The 13,714-nt window shown below is 60.0% G+C and overlaps 3 protein-coding genes across 3 annotated transcripts; 2 read left to right on the top strand and 1 right to left on the bottom strand.

The window, feature by feature from the left end:
* Nucleotides 1-455: 455 nt before the first annotated feature.
* Nucleotides 456-2,573, bottom strand: PLICBS_007004 (glucose-6-phosphate 1-dehydrogenase; the record flags this gene model as incomplete). The annotated part of the gene is made up of 6 exons (XM_018320395.2): nt 456-571; nt 629-1,568; nt 1,627-1,971; nt 2,053-2,073; nt 2,155-2,227; nt 2,551-2,573. The coding sequence occupies 6 exons, from the start codon at nt 2,571-2,573 to the stop codon at nt 456-458; spliced, it is 1,518 nt and encodes a 505-aa protein (XP_018180292.2).
* Nucleotides 2,574-5,311: 2,738 nt separating this feature from the next.
* Nucleotides 5,312-5,906, top strand: PLICBS_007005 (60S ribosomal protein eL33; the record flags this gene model as incomplete). The annotated part of the gene is made up of 3 exons (XM_018320397.2): nt 5,312-5,559; nt 5,640-5,740; nt 5,809-5,906. 3 exons carry the CDS (start codon nt 5,312-5,314, stop codon nt 5,904-5,906), a joined length of 447 nt encoding a protein of 148 aa, XP_018180294.2.
* A 6,106-nt stretch (nt 5,907-12,012) lies between these two features.
* PLICBS_007006 (uncharacterized protein) lies at nt 12,013-13,441 on the top strand (the record flags this gene model as incomplete). Its single annotated transcript, XM_018320398.2, has 4 exons — nt 12,013-12,298; nt 12,421-12,504; nt 12,561-12,677; nt 12,729-13,441. 4 exons carry the CDS (start codon nt 12,013-12,015, stop codon nt 13,439-13,441), a joined length of 1,200 nt encoding a protein of 399 aa, XP_018180295.2.
* Between the last annotated feature and the right edge of the window lie 273 nt (nt 13,442-13,714).

Below are 13,714 nucleotides of genomic sequence, written 5' to 3' on the forward strand. Positions count from 1 at the left end.
TTGGTGATCGCGAGGCGCGCACTCCGATAAGTGCTGTAGCATTCCCAGCCAGGGCCACAGCGGACGCCTGCGCTTCAGAGTCATGCAAGTTTTGTGAGATTAGGCAAGCCGGCAAGCTGGCATTGAAGATAAAAAGAATTCGTGGCTCTATTGATATTCCCAGTTCCCCAAGTATCGTTAGGCCCCCCCATTAGGACATGTCGGGCCGTACTCCCCTTGCCATTCCCGGGCTGTTCCTTGGTTCGTACTTTTCCCCCTTTTCGTCATGCGTGGTTTGGCCTTTTTTTAGCAGGGCACTGGCTCACGGAACGCGCGCAAAGCCCACCGGCCTCTGTTTTCCTCATACAAAGCGACATCAACTGCTGCGAATTAGCCGTCATCGCTCATTCAAGCTTACCCGACCGTGGTAACAAACATGATGGTGCTGTGATGGTGCTGGCGGCGGCGGCGGCGACTTACAACTTGGTGGGCGGGGTGGCCGAAGTTGTGGGCCACTGGTAGCCGGCGGCGTCGCTGAACTTGTAGCCGTACGACGCCGTGAAGTCGTCCAGGACGGCGGGGCCGCGGGAACCTGGCCGTCAGGGTTAGCGAGAACAGCATGATGCGATCACAGGCAGGGTGCCCATACCGTAAGGATACTCCATGGGGATAATCTCCTTGTTGTCATCGAGGTAGTGAAGCAGAGGGGTAAAGATGCGCCAGCTGGCGTCCAGCTCGTCGTCGCGCACAAAGTTGGAGTGGTCGCCCTTGAGGCAGTCGAGCACCAGCGACTCGTAGGCCTCGGGGATCTTGAGGTCCGAGAAGCGTCGTCGGTACGTGAGGTCGAGCTCGGTGACGACGGTCTGCATGCTGAGACCGGGCAGCTTCGAGTTCATCTTGATGTAGACGCTCTCGTTGGGCTGGATGCGCATGACGAGCTCGTTTCGCGGAATGTCCTTGAAGATGCCAGAGGTGACGTCCTTGAACTGGATGCGAATCTCCGTCTTCTGCTCGTTGAGCGCCTTGCCGGCCTTGAGGATGAAGGGGACGCCGTCCCATCGCTCGTTCTTAATGTACGCGACGAGCGCGCAGAACGTGGGGCACCTCGAGTCCTTGGGCACGGTGTCGTCCTCCTTGTACGAGGGCTTGCTGCCGTCGAGCGACTTGCCGTACTGGCCGATGATGACGTTCTTGGGCTCGATGGCGGGGATGGAGCGCAGGACGCGCACCTTTTCGTCGCGGACGTCCTCCGAGTCGAAGGAGATGGGCCGCTCCATGGCGAGCAGGGTCAGGACCTGCAGCAGATGGTTCTGCATGACATCTCGGATGATGCCGAACTCGTCAAAGTATCCTCCTCGGCCCTCGGTGCCGAAGGGCTCCTTGAAGGTGATCTGAACGTTGTCGATGTGGTGCCGGTTCCAGGTCGCGCCCAAGAAGGAGTTGCCGAAGCGCATGATAAGAATGTTCTTGACCATCTCCTTGCCAAGGTAGTGGTCGATGCGGAAGATCTCCTCCTCCTTCCAGTCCGGCTCCAGGGACTTTTGGAGCTCGCGGGAGCTGGCAAGATCCTTGCCGAACGGCTTCTCAACCTGCACGATGGTCAGCGTCAGGTCCGCTTACTATAGCAATTGACCTGGGGGGGCGTACAATGATGCGCGCGATGCCTTTCTTCGGGTAGCAGCACTTCTTGAGGTGCTGGGAGACGATGGTGAAGACGCTCGGAGGCAGAGCCATGTAGAATAGCCTGTGCGTCTCGGAGCGGCCCTTTTCCAACTCCTGCAGGTGCTTCTCGAGGACGTCGAAGGACTCATCCTTGTCGTACTGGCCGGAGATGTAGGAGCACAAATTGCAGAAGTCATCCAGCTGCTGCTCAATCTCCTTGGTGGGCGTCTTCATGTAGGACCTGATCCGTCGCAGGTACTCCTCGTGGTCCATCTTGGTGCGCGCATACCCGACGATCCGGACATCCTTGGGCAGAAACTGGTTCCTATACTGCAACGACGGTTAGGCGCCATGTCGCACGCTACAGGACAGGATGGTCCTGGACGCTTCATGACAATTGGGTCGGCTCACCAGTCCAAAGAGCGCGGGGTACTGTCGAGGAAAGACACAAGGTTAGCACTAGGGCGGCAGGCGGAAGAGGGGCGCAGAGGGAAAGAGAGGGGAAGGCATTACAGTCTTCTTCTTGGCCAGATCGCCAGAAGCGCCGAGCACGACGATGGTCGTGTTCTCCTTCAGCTCCATGCTCCTGTTTTGAGATATCTTGTCAGCGCGGCGGCGTGGTGGAGGCCATGGGAGACGGAGCTGGCGCCCGGTGGAGGAACCAGGACTTCCTCAAGCTGTGCAGGAACACCCCCACACCGCAGCTGCGGCACAGGAGCTGTGCAATTTGGTGCTGTCGCTGCCGCTGCCGCTGCCGCTGCCGAGCTTGGGTTGAGCTTGGCCTCCATCCGCAGAGCTTGAGGTCGGGAAAGCTCAGTTCCGTGCAGCGCAGAGCAGCGCAGACGGGGTTTGCTCCCGGACTGCATCCAGCGTCCGTCCATTCATGGTGGGGTAGCAGGGAGCACGTACGCTGCTGCGGACTTGCTGTCCATGGCGGCTGTGAGGCGCGAGAGGCGGCGGTGCTGGGGCAGATGGGCGGTGTCGTCTTCGTGTCGTCGCGGTAAATACGACGAGCTCGGGCACGGATCGCAGCGAGAGGTGAAGAATCAACAGGGCAGAGGGAGGACAAGAAAGATTGCTGTTGTTGGGGAGCGCAGGTGCCTCCGGAAGAGCTGGGACCGGTTTATTAATGACGGAGGGCAGAAAAAGACGGCCGGAGGGGACGGCCAGCGGGCGGGCGAGGACATGGAGGTGGAGGCAGCGGGGTGGGTGAGGTAGGTGGGCGCCGCCAGCGCCGCGCGCATGGACGCTGTCCCTGTAAGTAGGTAGCCCTGGAGCCGCGTAGGCAAGGTGCAGGTGCTGTAAGTTTGCGCTGTGGCAGGGAGGTACGGGCGGGCGGCTGGTCAGCGGCGCTGGGACGACGGACGCTGCGGGTGCTGAACGGCGACGGCGGCGGCGACGGCGGGGGGGCGAATTGTACGGACACTCGTTGATGATGAAAAAGCTCCCGCGCGCACCCACTCGTTCCCCAACTTGCGGGCAGGTTACCTGCTCCAGGCCCGGCCCAGCGCAGGGCCTCCTCATTCTCAACTCTCAACTCAACTCAATGGACCTGCTGCACCCGCTCTCCGCTCGCAGCCGCTGAGGTTCGCAGCTTGCTTGCCGGAGGGTGGGGCTGCTGCGCGCCGGGCGGGGCAATTGCCTACCAACCCGCGCAGAGCATTGGACCTTATGACGATTGGAGCTGACCTGAAGCTCGACGTTACAGCGGGGTGCCGTCACCAGTGGCCACCCCTCCATCCCTCCAGGGCTCCCATCGCTCACCTCGTCTCACCACCACCGCCGGGCCTTGTCCCGCGCCGTTGGTGGCGGCCAGCCAGCGCCGCTCTGCGTGTCATGTCACTTGGCTTTTGCTCCCCCACGCAAGACAGGGCCGTCCTCGGCGGGCTCGATGAGGCATTGCCATGCACTGCACGTTTTGACGACGCGACATTGAGAACCAACGAGGCCAAATACTGCACAGCATGAGTGCGTACCTATGCGCTTCCAAGGTGATGCACGCTTCCGCCATGCCCCTGGTCAGTGTCTCGCCTCCCGCTTGCGCGACTGCCGGGCCCTGTTGAATCGTTTTGCAGCAGACGCCCCCGAGGCTTCCGCCTCCACCGCCCCGAACCGCACCGCAGGCTGCTTTTGGTCCACCCACGCCCGCCGCGGAGCTGCTGGTAAATCAAGCAGTCAGCGGGCGGCCAAGGTTTCTGCGTCCAGATACGGAGTGACTAGCCCCGGAGATCTGTCGCCCGCTCTCCAGCCCCCAAGTCTGCTCGACCTCGGCGACGAACCCCGGCTGGCCCGGCCATCTTCACGGCCGTGGCCTGACACGCCTCGCTCGCCGGCTCTGGTTCGCATGGCGATGCTGTACGTACCTGTAAATTGTATCCTCCCCCGTGTTTCCAATTCGTGATGCAAGTTCCCCGGCCCGACCCCGGCCCGGGGCCCCGAGACGCCGTTCTCTTGCTGTTATTGATCGATCGTCTGTGCCTCCTTCACGATGAATGATGACGGCTGTTCTGTCCTGGGTCGACCTGCCGGGCCTGCGCGCGGTGAGCGAGCCAGTTCCGCTCGGTGATACAAGGCGATACAAGGCATCCACTCGACACCGAGCACCGCTTGCGTGCTCGTAGTAATGCGACTGACAGACGGAATCCCCGCTCCTACAGGGAGCGCTGCGCTGCACGACGCTGTTCCATCCTTGCTGCGGTTGGCGTCTTCCCAACAGATCCATGGTCTGCGGGAATTTTACACGGTTGACTTGACGGCCGTCACACCGTTGCGGATAAACAGCTCGCACCTATCATCAGGGCGACGGGCCGTTGCACGCTTAGCAGGGCCCGCCTTGGTGGTCCGCCCTGGTGGTGTATTGGAAATCGAGCGTGTAATTCGTACGCTGGTGCTGCGATCCCAGGCGCCCTTATCAAGACCGACGCCCGCCTTCCGCCCGGACAATGTTTCGGCGCTCCGACATCGCCGGGCCTCCTGGCAGTGCGCATTCATTTCTCTTCTGCGATTCTTCCCGCCAATGACAACGACTCGGGCGCTTGCAAAAATGTCGTCCCGGCACTCTGTGCACTCGCTGCGAGCGATCGACGAAGCTGCGTGTAAGAATTGCTGAATGCAGGCGTGTTCTGGAAGGATTGGGTTGCCGCCGCGTCTTTCCTCTTCAATCAAAGTGGGGATTGGACCTCTCTCGTCTGCCTCTGCCTCGAGCCGGCCGCATCGGCACGGCGGGGCCATGCACCAGCCACATATGGCTGTGCACAGACAGGTCGCACCAGCCACGCACAAGCCCAGCCGCGACCCCCAGCCAACAAGCGATTGCCCTAAATACACACGTGACATCGAGGGCACAAAGTTTTCCGTGCTAGTGACACCACACACCATCGTCGCATCCACTCGCTTCCCAAGTCGACATCACGACAACCGACGTGCACCGCAACACAGGGAAAGGTCTTTTAGATAAGACAGTTCTCTTCGACTCTTCCCTTCTCTTCCTTGGTTGTTTTCACAGGCCGGAAGCCCGAAATCCATCACCATGCCTTCCGAGAGCGGTCACAGATGTGAGTACTCGCACCGGCGCCGCCGCGCAATGAATGCCGTCTCGAAGAACGTTTTCCACTGACTTTTTCGCCCTTCGCAGTATACGTCAAGTGAGTTACTCCCACGAGCGGCTTCGATGTGCGCGATTGCCACGTCTGCTCTCGAGCAGAAGACCCCCACCGACGGCGACGTCTTGTGTGGCGACGCGCAGCGAAAAACACAATCCGGCGACGAGTGCTTCGAGATATGGACACGCAAGAGCACCTTGACTGACCCGACGAGAATTAGGGGACGCCACCTGAGCTATCAGCGCTCCCGCCACGTCACCCACCCTGGCACCAGCCTGATCAAGATCGAGGGTGTTGACAACACCAACGCCGCCAAGTACGTTTCTGCAGACGCGATCGAAGGAGGGCTTTGTGGCCCTAATGGAACGCGACAAATGTGCTGACCATCATGTGCAGCTTCTACCTTGGCAAGAAGGTCGCCTACGTCTACCGGGGCCAGAAGGAGATCCGGGGCTCCAAGATCCGCGTCATCTGGGGCAAGGTCACCCGGCCGCACGGTAAACTCGACCCAACAATACAGCCCCCATCCCTCCAGGACGGTCTCGCTGACAGCATTGCTTTACAGGCAACTCTGGTGTCGTCCGCGCCAAGTTCTCCTCGCCCCTCCCCACAAAGTCTTTCGGTGCTTCGGTTCGTGTCATGCTGTACCCCTCCTCGATATAAATAGGGATTCGGGATGGAGTTGGTCGTGAGGGCGGTTCTCATTTGGCTGCATTGGTCGAGGCAAGGGTAAAGCATATTGCCTTGCTGGAGGCATTCAATTAAAAAGACGTCAAACACCCCAAACTCGATGCGTCCGCCGCCAAGGTGATGATGTGATGCGCGTGCCAGACCCCGGGTGCCTCTCACCTGGTCGAGATCGAGACGAACGAGATTCGACAACGAAACGAGTACAAGTCGACCTCCTCTTCATTGCTGGGCGCTTTGGGATTCCTGGCATGGAATTCGTTATGGAGTTGCATATATCGGTTCGAATTGAACACGGTGGAAATCGCACATCACGCTGGTACAAATTGAGGTTGACCGTGCCCTCTGACGGAGTCTTGGTGAGAAGATGTGATGCTGTGACGACGAACGCCATCCGGAGCCATCACGCCGGTACAAATTGAGATCAAGACTGCTATCCTGATGGAGTCTTGGTGAGGAGCCGTTCCGATATGGCAACGAGCGTCATCTGGAGCCATCACGCTGGTACACAGTAAGATTGGCTGTTCCGACAGTCCCACCTCAATAACGGAGTCTTGGTGAAGTGAGGCCGACCGTGTTACTCTGACGGATTGTCGATAGCAGGCCATGATGACCTTGTGATGAGCATCACCCGGTGCCATCACGCAGGTACAGAGTGAGGTCGATGACAGCCTGTGATGGCATGGTGATGAACATCATCCAGAGCCACGGCAACAAGACCCAGCCGTCATCGAGACCGTACCGTCTCTGCACTTGGATCTCATCATGCATCGCTCAACCAGCATATGTCATCTTGCCTCCGTTACTCCAAAGATGCTGCCGCGCGCCGACCGGACGGCCTCAGCGCCCACCCTTCCTTCAACGCCCTGAACTCGCTTCCCTTTCAAACCCAGCGGCCAACCCAAGAGTCGTCCGCCATGATGGCCGCCAGAGACCATGGTTACGCTTTCCGAATCTTCCAAAGAGCGGGGGAACTTGCCATGCTCCTCCGGTCTTCCTGTCGCAGAGTTCTTGCGTCTTTCACATGGGAGCCGAAATGTCCTCTGCCTCTACCCATGGCTGGCCCGTCCTGCCGGCTTCTAATTATGGCAAAGCTACAGGACAGTACAGTACTGTACTGTACTATACACGGCTGGAAATGGACACAATGGCATGAAATCTTCTACCACCTGCAGTGGCCCGCAGCGATCCAAGCGTAGATTAAGTCGCCGAGACGCCCAGCCCAAAGCTGGGCCGACACCCGTGCGCAGGGGTCCAGAACATCGTATTCGGGGTGAGCTCCTCATACGGTTTATAAAATGTACCTCGCCCTGACCTGGCGATGATGTAAAGATTAAGGAGACCTGGGCGCAGTATATAGCATGTTTGGGCTGGCCGGCCATCACGCATTGTCCGACCTTCTTGGCCGCCCGGAAATACGCGAGTCGTGTGCCATTACGCCCGTGGATCATGCGACGGGACGTCACAGGATGGTGCTTTATCTGTGTCGCAACAGTCATAGCCGGCTCCGTTGCAGAATCAGCGGAGGGCCATCAGCTTATTTGCCGGCAGACGTTTGGCTGTCAATCGAGGGCTCGGCATATCGACGAGCCTGCAGGCTCGCGATTCGGCAGGTCCCTCGCGAAGTATCACTCTGGGCGATGTAACGCACCCGCGACAAGCTCATCCACAGCTGCAGCCGTATGGTGCTCGGTAGCGAGGTCGAGCATTCTCGTGTGAATTGACTTCCTTGCCCAAGCTGCGTTGCGTCGTACGCTTGGCTGGATGCAGCATGGAATGCCGCTTGGCTGCCACGGGCAAACTGCAACCCAGCCAACCGGTCCAACCCTCACTCAATCCGGAAAGCCCGGAAACTCGACATCTCGGTGGCTGAGCCCGTTGTTCGTCACCTCTCGTGACGATATGCCTGGCCAACTGCGGGCCAGAGCGGTGGTGGCTGCTGCAAGCGCGGAAGCCGTGCTCCCGTATCTGCAGTCGAGAATGAGACAAATGAAACAGGTGAGTGAGCACAAACCATGAAGAAGCAGCACCACCTCAAAGACGTGTGGTGCTCGGGAGCCGCTGCGTCGTCTCTCGATCTGCTGCATGCTCTGGCTGGCGGGGCAGCCCTCGTACCCGGGTAGGCGCTCCGGCCAAGGGCAGACAAGGGCGAACAGAGATCCAGCGCCACCAGCGAGCGAGACGGACGCCATGCATTGGCCTCACCCGCAGCGGCCACCGCAGCCTTCTAAACAGGGCAGCGATGTGCCCATTTCAGCATGAAGTGGGCGGGACCGGGTTTCCATGACAAGCCGATGACGATGATGGGGTTTTCGGCGGCTTACTGGAGCGGGATGGGCGTCTCTCGTCGGGATTCTCAGTTGAGCCAAATGTAACTTTTTGGCGCAACAATGGTGAATAGAATTAGCAAGCCATGCCAAGCGCTCACGCAGCTGCTTTGTTCGTTACAACAAAGCGATCGAGGTTGTGACTGCGTGGGTCTGGAGAGACCGGACTGTTGTGCAGCACCTACGTTAGTTGCCAACACAGGCAGCGGTTCGAGCTCATTCCTGACGAGACACAACATCGGTTAACGGCCGTCCAACCCGTCCGTGGAGGCGGTGGGCCGATCAAGCTGCGGAGTTTTGATGCCGTGGTGGTGCTTCACTATGCCATGGGCCGGCGCGGAGAGGGGCACACGGGTTCAGGTTGCATCAACCGTTGCCGTTGTCGCGGCACAGCCTGGTCGTCCGTCGAGCAAGATAGGTGCCGCTGCAGCTGAACTGGCAAGGCACGGGCTGTCGTTGTAGGTCAGCGGCGGCCGGAAACAGAACGATCGATGTGGCTCGGGTTGGCGGCGGTGCCGGGCCTGGACGCGAGGTGGTGTGAAGGAACCACCACGAACACGAAGCGGCAGCGGCAGGGCGGCCATGATTTGCCCAGCTTGCGGGCTACTTGTTGCTAGCCCCCTGACGAGACAAGGCACCGATGCTTGCCTGGGACGTTGGCAGCGCGGGCGAATTGATCGCTTCGTTGGCTTGGCTGGCTGGCGACGGGCAGCGACCAACCTTGACGACCCAGCTATCTGTCGCGGCGTCGAAGATGCACACAGGCGCATTTCCAGCGCGGCGATAGCAGCACTGGGGCGTCAATGGATTGACTACCGCCCGTGGCTCGACAAGCTCTCGACGCACAGGCGAAGCAACGGCCTTGAGGAGGGGCACGGAACCTTGCTGGCCACGCAGCCAGTGCATTGCCCTGCCCCACGGCACGCTGGACCCAGTTTGCTGTGGCGCCACGAGCCCGGCAGCGCTCTTTAGGTTCGACGGCTGGGCGTCGGGGCGGTGGCTTTTCGACGCGCCGGTCCCTGGGAAGAGCGGAGCTTGTTGACGCGTAATGATGGGCGACTCGGGTGGTGGGTGGTGGTGGTGGTGTGCTGGCAGCGATTGACCGTGGCGACGCAGGGGCTGGCGCCGGTGCAACCAAGCAACCTGGTCGCACCGGACGCAACAGGCGTGGACATGGAGGTGGGTGGGCGGCCTTGATACTGCACTGTGCTGTGCTGTGCTGTGTGGTGCGGCAAAAACCCTCCGTCAACTGTCAAGACCAGGTGTTTCGAACCGAGCGGTGGAGGAGCATCGGTGGGTGGGCTGGCGACGGATGGGCTGCTGCATGGCCGTGCATGAAGGTGTGCATCCCCATCATCCGACGTCGCGGGTGGTGGGAACAACAGCTCGCCATGCCTCCTTTCAGGCGCCTCCGAGAGGGCCGGACCGGCTCAAAGCCTCACATCTAGCCTCATGTCTTTGGTCGGCGCGGGTGGCATCCCACAAGCCGCTGCAAGTCGGCCGCCACCCACCAGACCCGACGATGGGCAGGGCAGAAGTGGGTGCGATGGATGTGAAGCAAGGCAGGATGGCAGGGCAAAACGCCTGCGCTACGCCGCGGGTTACCTGGCCTTGCCTCCTGCTAACGTGGAACTTCGCGAAAGCTGCTCGTAGATCTTGACGGCTCCTGCTGCAGCCCACTCTTCGCAGGCAGCCGCACCCGCAGCCCAGTGCGGGCAATTGGCAGTTTTGGGTGGTGGGCAGTTGGAAGGTGGGCGGGCGACATGGTCTCCATCCAGCCTTCCCATTGCGCGTCGTCCAAGGCGATCGATTTGGAAACGCTTGGCTGGATGCGCCTGCCTCCGATTTAATGCCATGTGTCCCGGCCTCCTTCCTGCCGGCGAGTCGGTTTTTTCCCTGAACGAAGTGCTCCGTATGCTCGAGACTGCCGACTCGGGCTTCCTCTCGTTTTCCCTACAGCCCTGCTTCTGTCGTCGCTCCTGTCCCGTCTCTCACTCACTCTCTCTCACCCCCATCTGCAAAGTACCTGCCGTGCCTCGTCACGACCAGACTGCGGTTGCCGCCTCGTATTTGCGCAATCAAAAATTCAGCCAGCCTCCAGCCACGCACCAACGAGCTGGTCCGCCTCAGCCTTCGTCTTTAATCAATCCGCTTCATCAGCTTTTTGTGAGAGCGGCTGCCCACAGCAGCAAAGCATCGTCGCACTTCCTAGACATCTGCGGTTCGACCCGAGCACGGCAGCTGTCGATTCTCAGCGTCGTCCCGTCTCGCCCCCGCACGGCGCTCCCGCTCGGGAGACGATAGTTCTGCACGCGATTCCCGTGCCCGGTCGACTGTTGACATTTATAAATCACCTGGTCTCGTCATTGCTTCTTTTCCCCGGAAGAGGCACCGAGACATTCGCCATCTGGGAGAAGCGGGTCGCAGCACTTGCAGCAGCCGCCAGCAGCCAGCCGCCAGCACGTTGTGGTGCCTAAAAAAGACGTTGGCCCCCGCCTCCAACTCTCCGGCCAAAGTGCGTCCAACAAGCGTCGTTCGACAAGTGCACGCTACTGTGGCATCGTGGCGACCCTCAATACCACCTCGCCGCACTAGCAACGAGGCACTTTAGATCCCGTCCTCATCAGGTCCACAGTGGACTCGAAAGGCCGACAGGCGGAATCCGCAGCGGGAACGCGCAGCTGGGGGTCTTCTGACCAGGGTCCCCAATACGGGCTTTCTTCCAGACGCTTTCGGAAGACGCTGAGCATTGCGAACGGCCTCAGGGCTCCATCAGAGACACCTGCACTGTCTTAGCCTGGGACACGCGCCTCCCGGGCAACCGTTCCCAGAGCCTCGAGTCCAGTGAGACATTAACACCGCGCTCTGCTGACGTCAAGGCGCAACCCAGGCGACGTCCTTCTTGGTCGAGACCCGTCTCCAGCATCGTCGCCCTTGCGACCAAAGCGACGTCCAACGAGGCGAAATCAGCTTGCCGTCGCACGGGTCTGTTTGCTCGTGCTGCATCACCGACGAGCCAGACTCAACAAAGTTGTTCAGAGCTTTTTTTCTCTGATCGCACCGCGATTCACCCAGCGGTTGTCATCCGCTGACGAACCGCTGCTGCAAGCGTCCCGGTCGCATTCTCGAGGCCCTCGTCCAGCATTCCGCCCGCACCTATCGTTGCCCGGCCGGCCGACTTGGCTCCTTCGCGCACCAGCAGGCGCTTGTTAATACGACGGTCGTTCGGCACTGGCCCGTTCCTGCGCCCGACACCACTTCCGTTTTCCTTGATTCTTGGCCAACCGGGACTCCCACCCCCCCTCAGTGCCCCTGTCGTTGCTGTAACGGAGCCCTTTGGTGCCCTGTGGCGCCGTCCGCAGCCTGATCAGCGGCCAGAGTCCACTCGCTCAACAGCCAAACACCGGAAGCGGCCTTTACCATCACCCCAACCTCTTCTCGAGGCGGCTTCTCCTTCACCAAAACGCACCACAAATCTCCACCTCGAACTATCCCAGCCAGGAACAGGGACATTGCGCTCGTAGCCGCCGCTCTTGGGCCTCAGCGTCAGGGTGTCTCCGTTTAACCGACCCCGGCTTCCTTAGGTCTTGCCCTGTCATCCTGGGCACCCCATCTTTCTGCGCGCGCACCTGCCATTGACTCGATCGCACCGATCATTCGTCTCCGCCTACGACTCCTAGTCAGTTGCACCAGCAGGGCCCCTGGTTCTCCATCGCTCGGCTCAATAAAACAGGAGCACCTCCTCATCCGGCGTCATGGCGTCGCCTCCGGAGCAGTATCACTACCCTTCCGCCCAGCCGCCTCAGCAGCAGCAGCAGCGGCTGGTCCAACAGCAGCAACACCCCCAGCTGCAATACTCCCAACCATCGCAGCAGCAGACCACCTCTCGGGCCAAGCCGCGCAGCTTCAGCTTCCGATCTGACAAGTCGCATCACAGCGGAGGCAGCAAGTCGGACTTCTACGAGACCCACGAGGAGAAGGAGGCAAGACGCTTACACACCAAGGCGGACCCGTCGCTGGCCATCAACGAGGCAGAGCCCTGTGAGTCTCCATTTCTACCATTGCGCACCTAGTGGCCCTGCTGGCTCGGGTGGAATCTGTTCCTTCGCACCTCTCGTCTTCCCGCTTTCGAGTTATCACAGCCCGCTAACTCATGGATGCAGCAACAGTCGCCGCCATGATGACGCAGACGTCTCATGTCCCACTGCGGTCGATGCAGCACAAAGATACCTGGGGCAATCCAATCTGTAAGTAGCCTTCTGATCCCAAGGCAGAAGCCATACTGACCTCTGGCCTCGTGTAGCGGATCCCGACAAGTCAAACCCCACTCGCAGTCGCTGGGAACGACCGCTCGACACCATCAGAAGCTTCGAAGCCGCCATTGACGGAGGATACAACCGCAAATCCATGTACCGATCAGGTATGGGCTCGTCCCAAACATCCCCCGATCCAACGGCTTACCAGAAGACAGACACGGACTCAGTTGCAGCCTGGAACAAACGAAACAGCTTCCATCCGCAGAACCAGCCTCGGTTCCCCCAGGATAGCTATTACGGCAGCCGACCGACATCCTTTAGGGCAGAAAGCAGCTACGGAGCCATGACCCCCGGCGCCAACAGGAACAGCTACTATGACGCTCAAGGTTACGGCGGCGGCTCTGGCAATGGCAATGGCAATGGCAATGGCAATGGATACGGCAGGCCGAACCCTCGCGAGCGCGCCCAGCGCATGCATTCAGAGGGCCATTACCAGACATATGGGAGGGAGCAGCAAAACATCTATCCCATGCCGCACAAGGATCGTTCTTACGAGACGGTGACATCGGCTGCGCAAAGCGGCAACTCAGATGCCGCAGGCTATCAGACCGACCCGACTAGCAGCGACAATAGCTCCATCGACCGGACATCCTCAGCTAAGCGCCAGGAGCCCACCAATGACTACGGTATTGGCTTCAACCAGGCACAAACATATCACTCTCCCAACTTTTCGGTCGGATTAGGGGCAAACAGCGGCAACAGCCATCCTTTGCCTCCTGCGCCAGCCCTGCAGCAGCAGCAGCAGCATGGCGCCGCACCCGCCGTTCCCAGGAAGCAGACGGTACTGAAGCGGCAAGTGTCCCGGCAAGAGAGTCCGGACAAGCAGCGGAAAAGCTGGTTCAGCCGCCGATTCAGCAAAACATCTTGAATGCGCGAGACGGCTATGGGGATTTTGACGATGACGTTTCCTTTGTCCATGAGCCTGACTGCCCGCAGTATCGGGATTTTGGACGAATTTATCTAAAGGCAGCGAACCGATGGGGTTTCAGCTGCCGGGGCGTGTCTGTTGCTGTACCCGTGGACGATGACACGATCTCGGTTCAAGGAGACGGCGCTCACCGCTCACCGAGATGGAGACGGCCCGGTACATACGTATACGACACCCTGTACGCGGCGTTGGGGCTTAATCACTTTTTGCGGG

The sequence above is a fragment of the Purpureocillium lilacinum genome (assembly GCF_023168085.1).
Source record: "Purpureocillium lilacinum CBS 284.36 DNA, scaffold_5, whole genome shotgun sequence".
Taxonomy (NCBI): Eukaryota; Fungi; Ascomycota; class Sordariomycetes; order Hypocreales; family Ophiocordycipitaceae; genus Purpureocillium; species Purpureocillium lilacinum.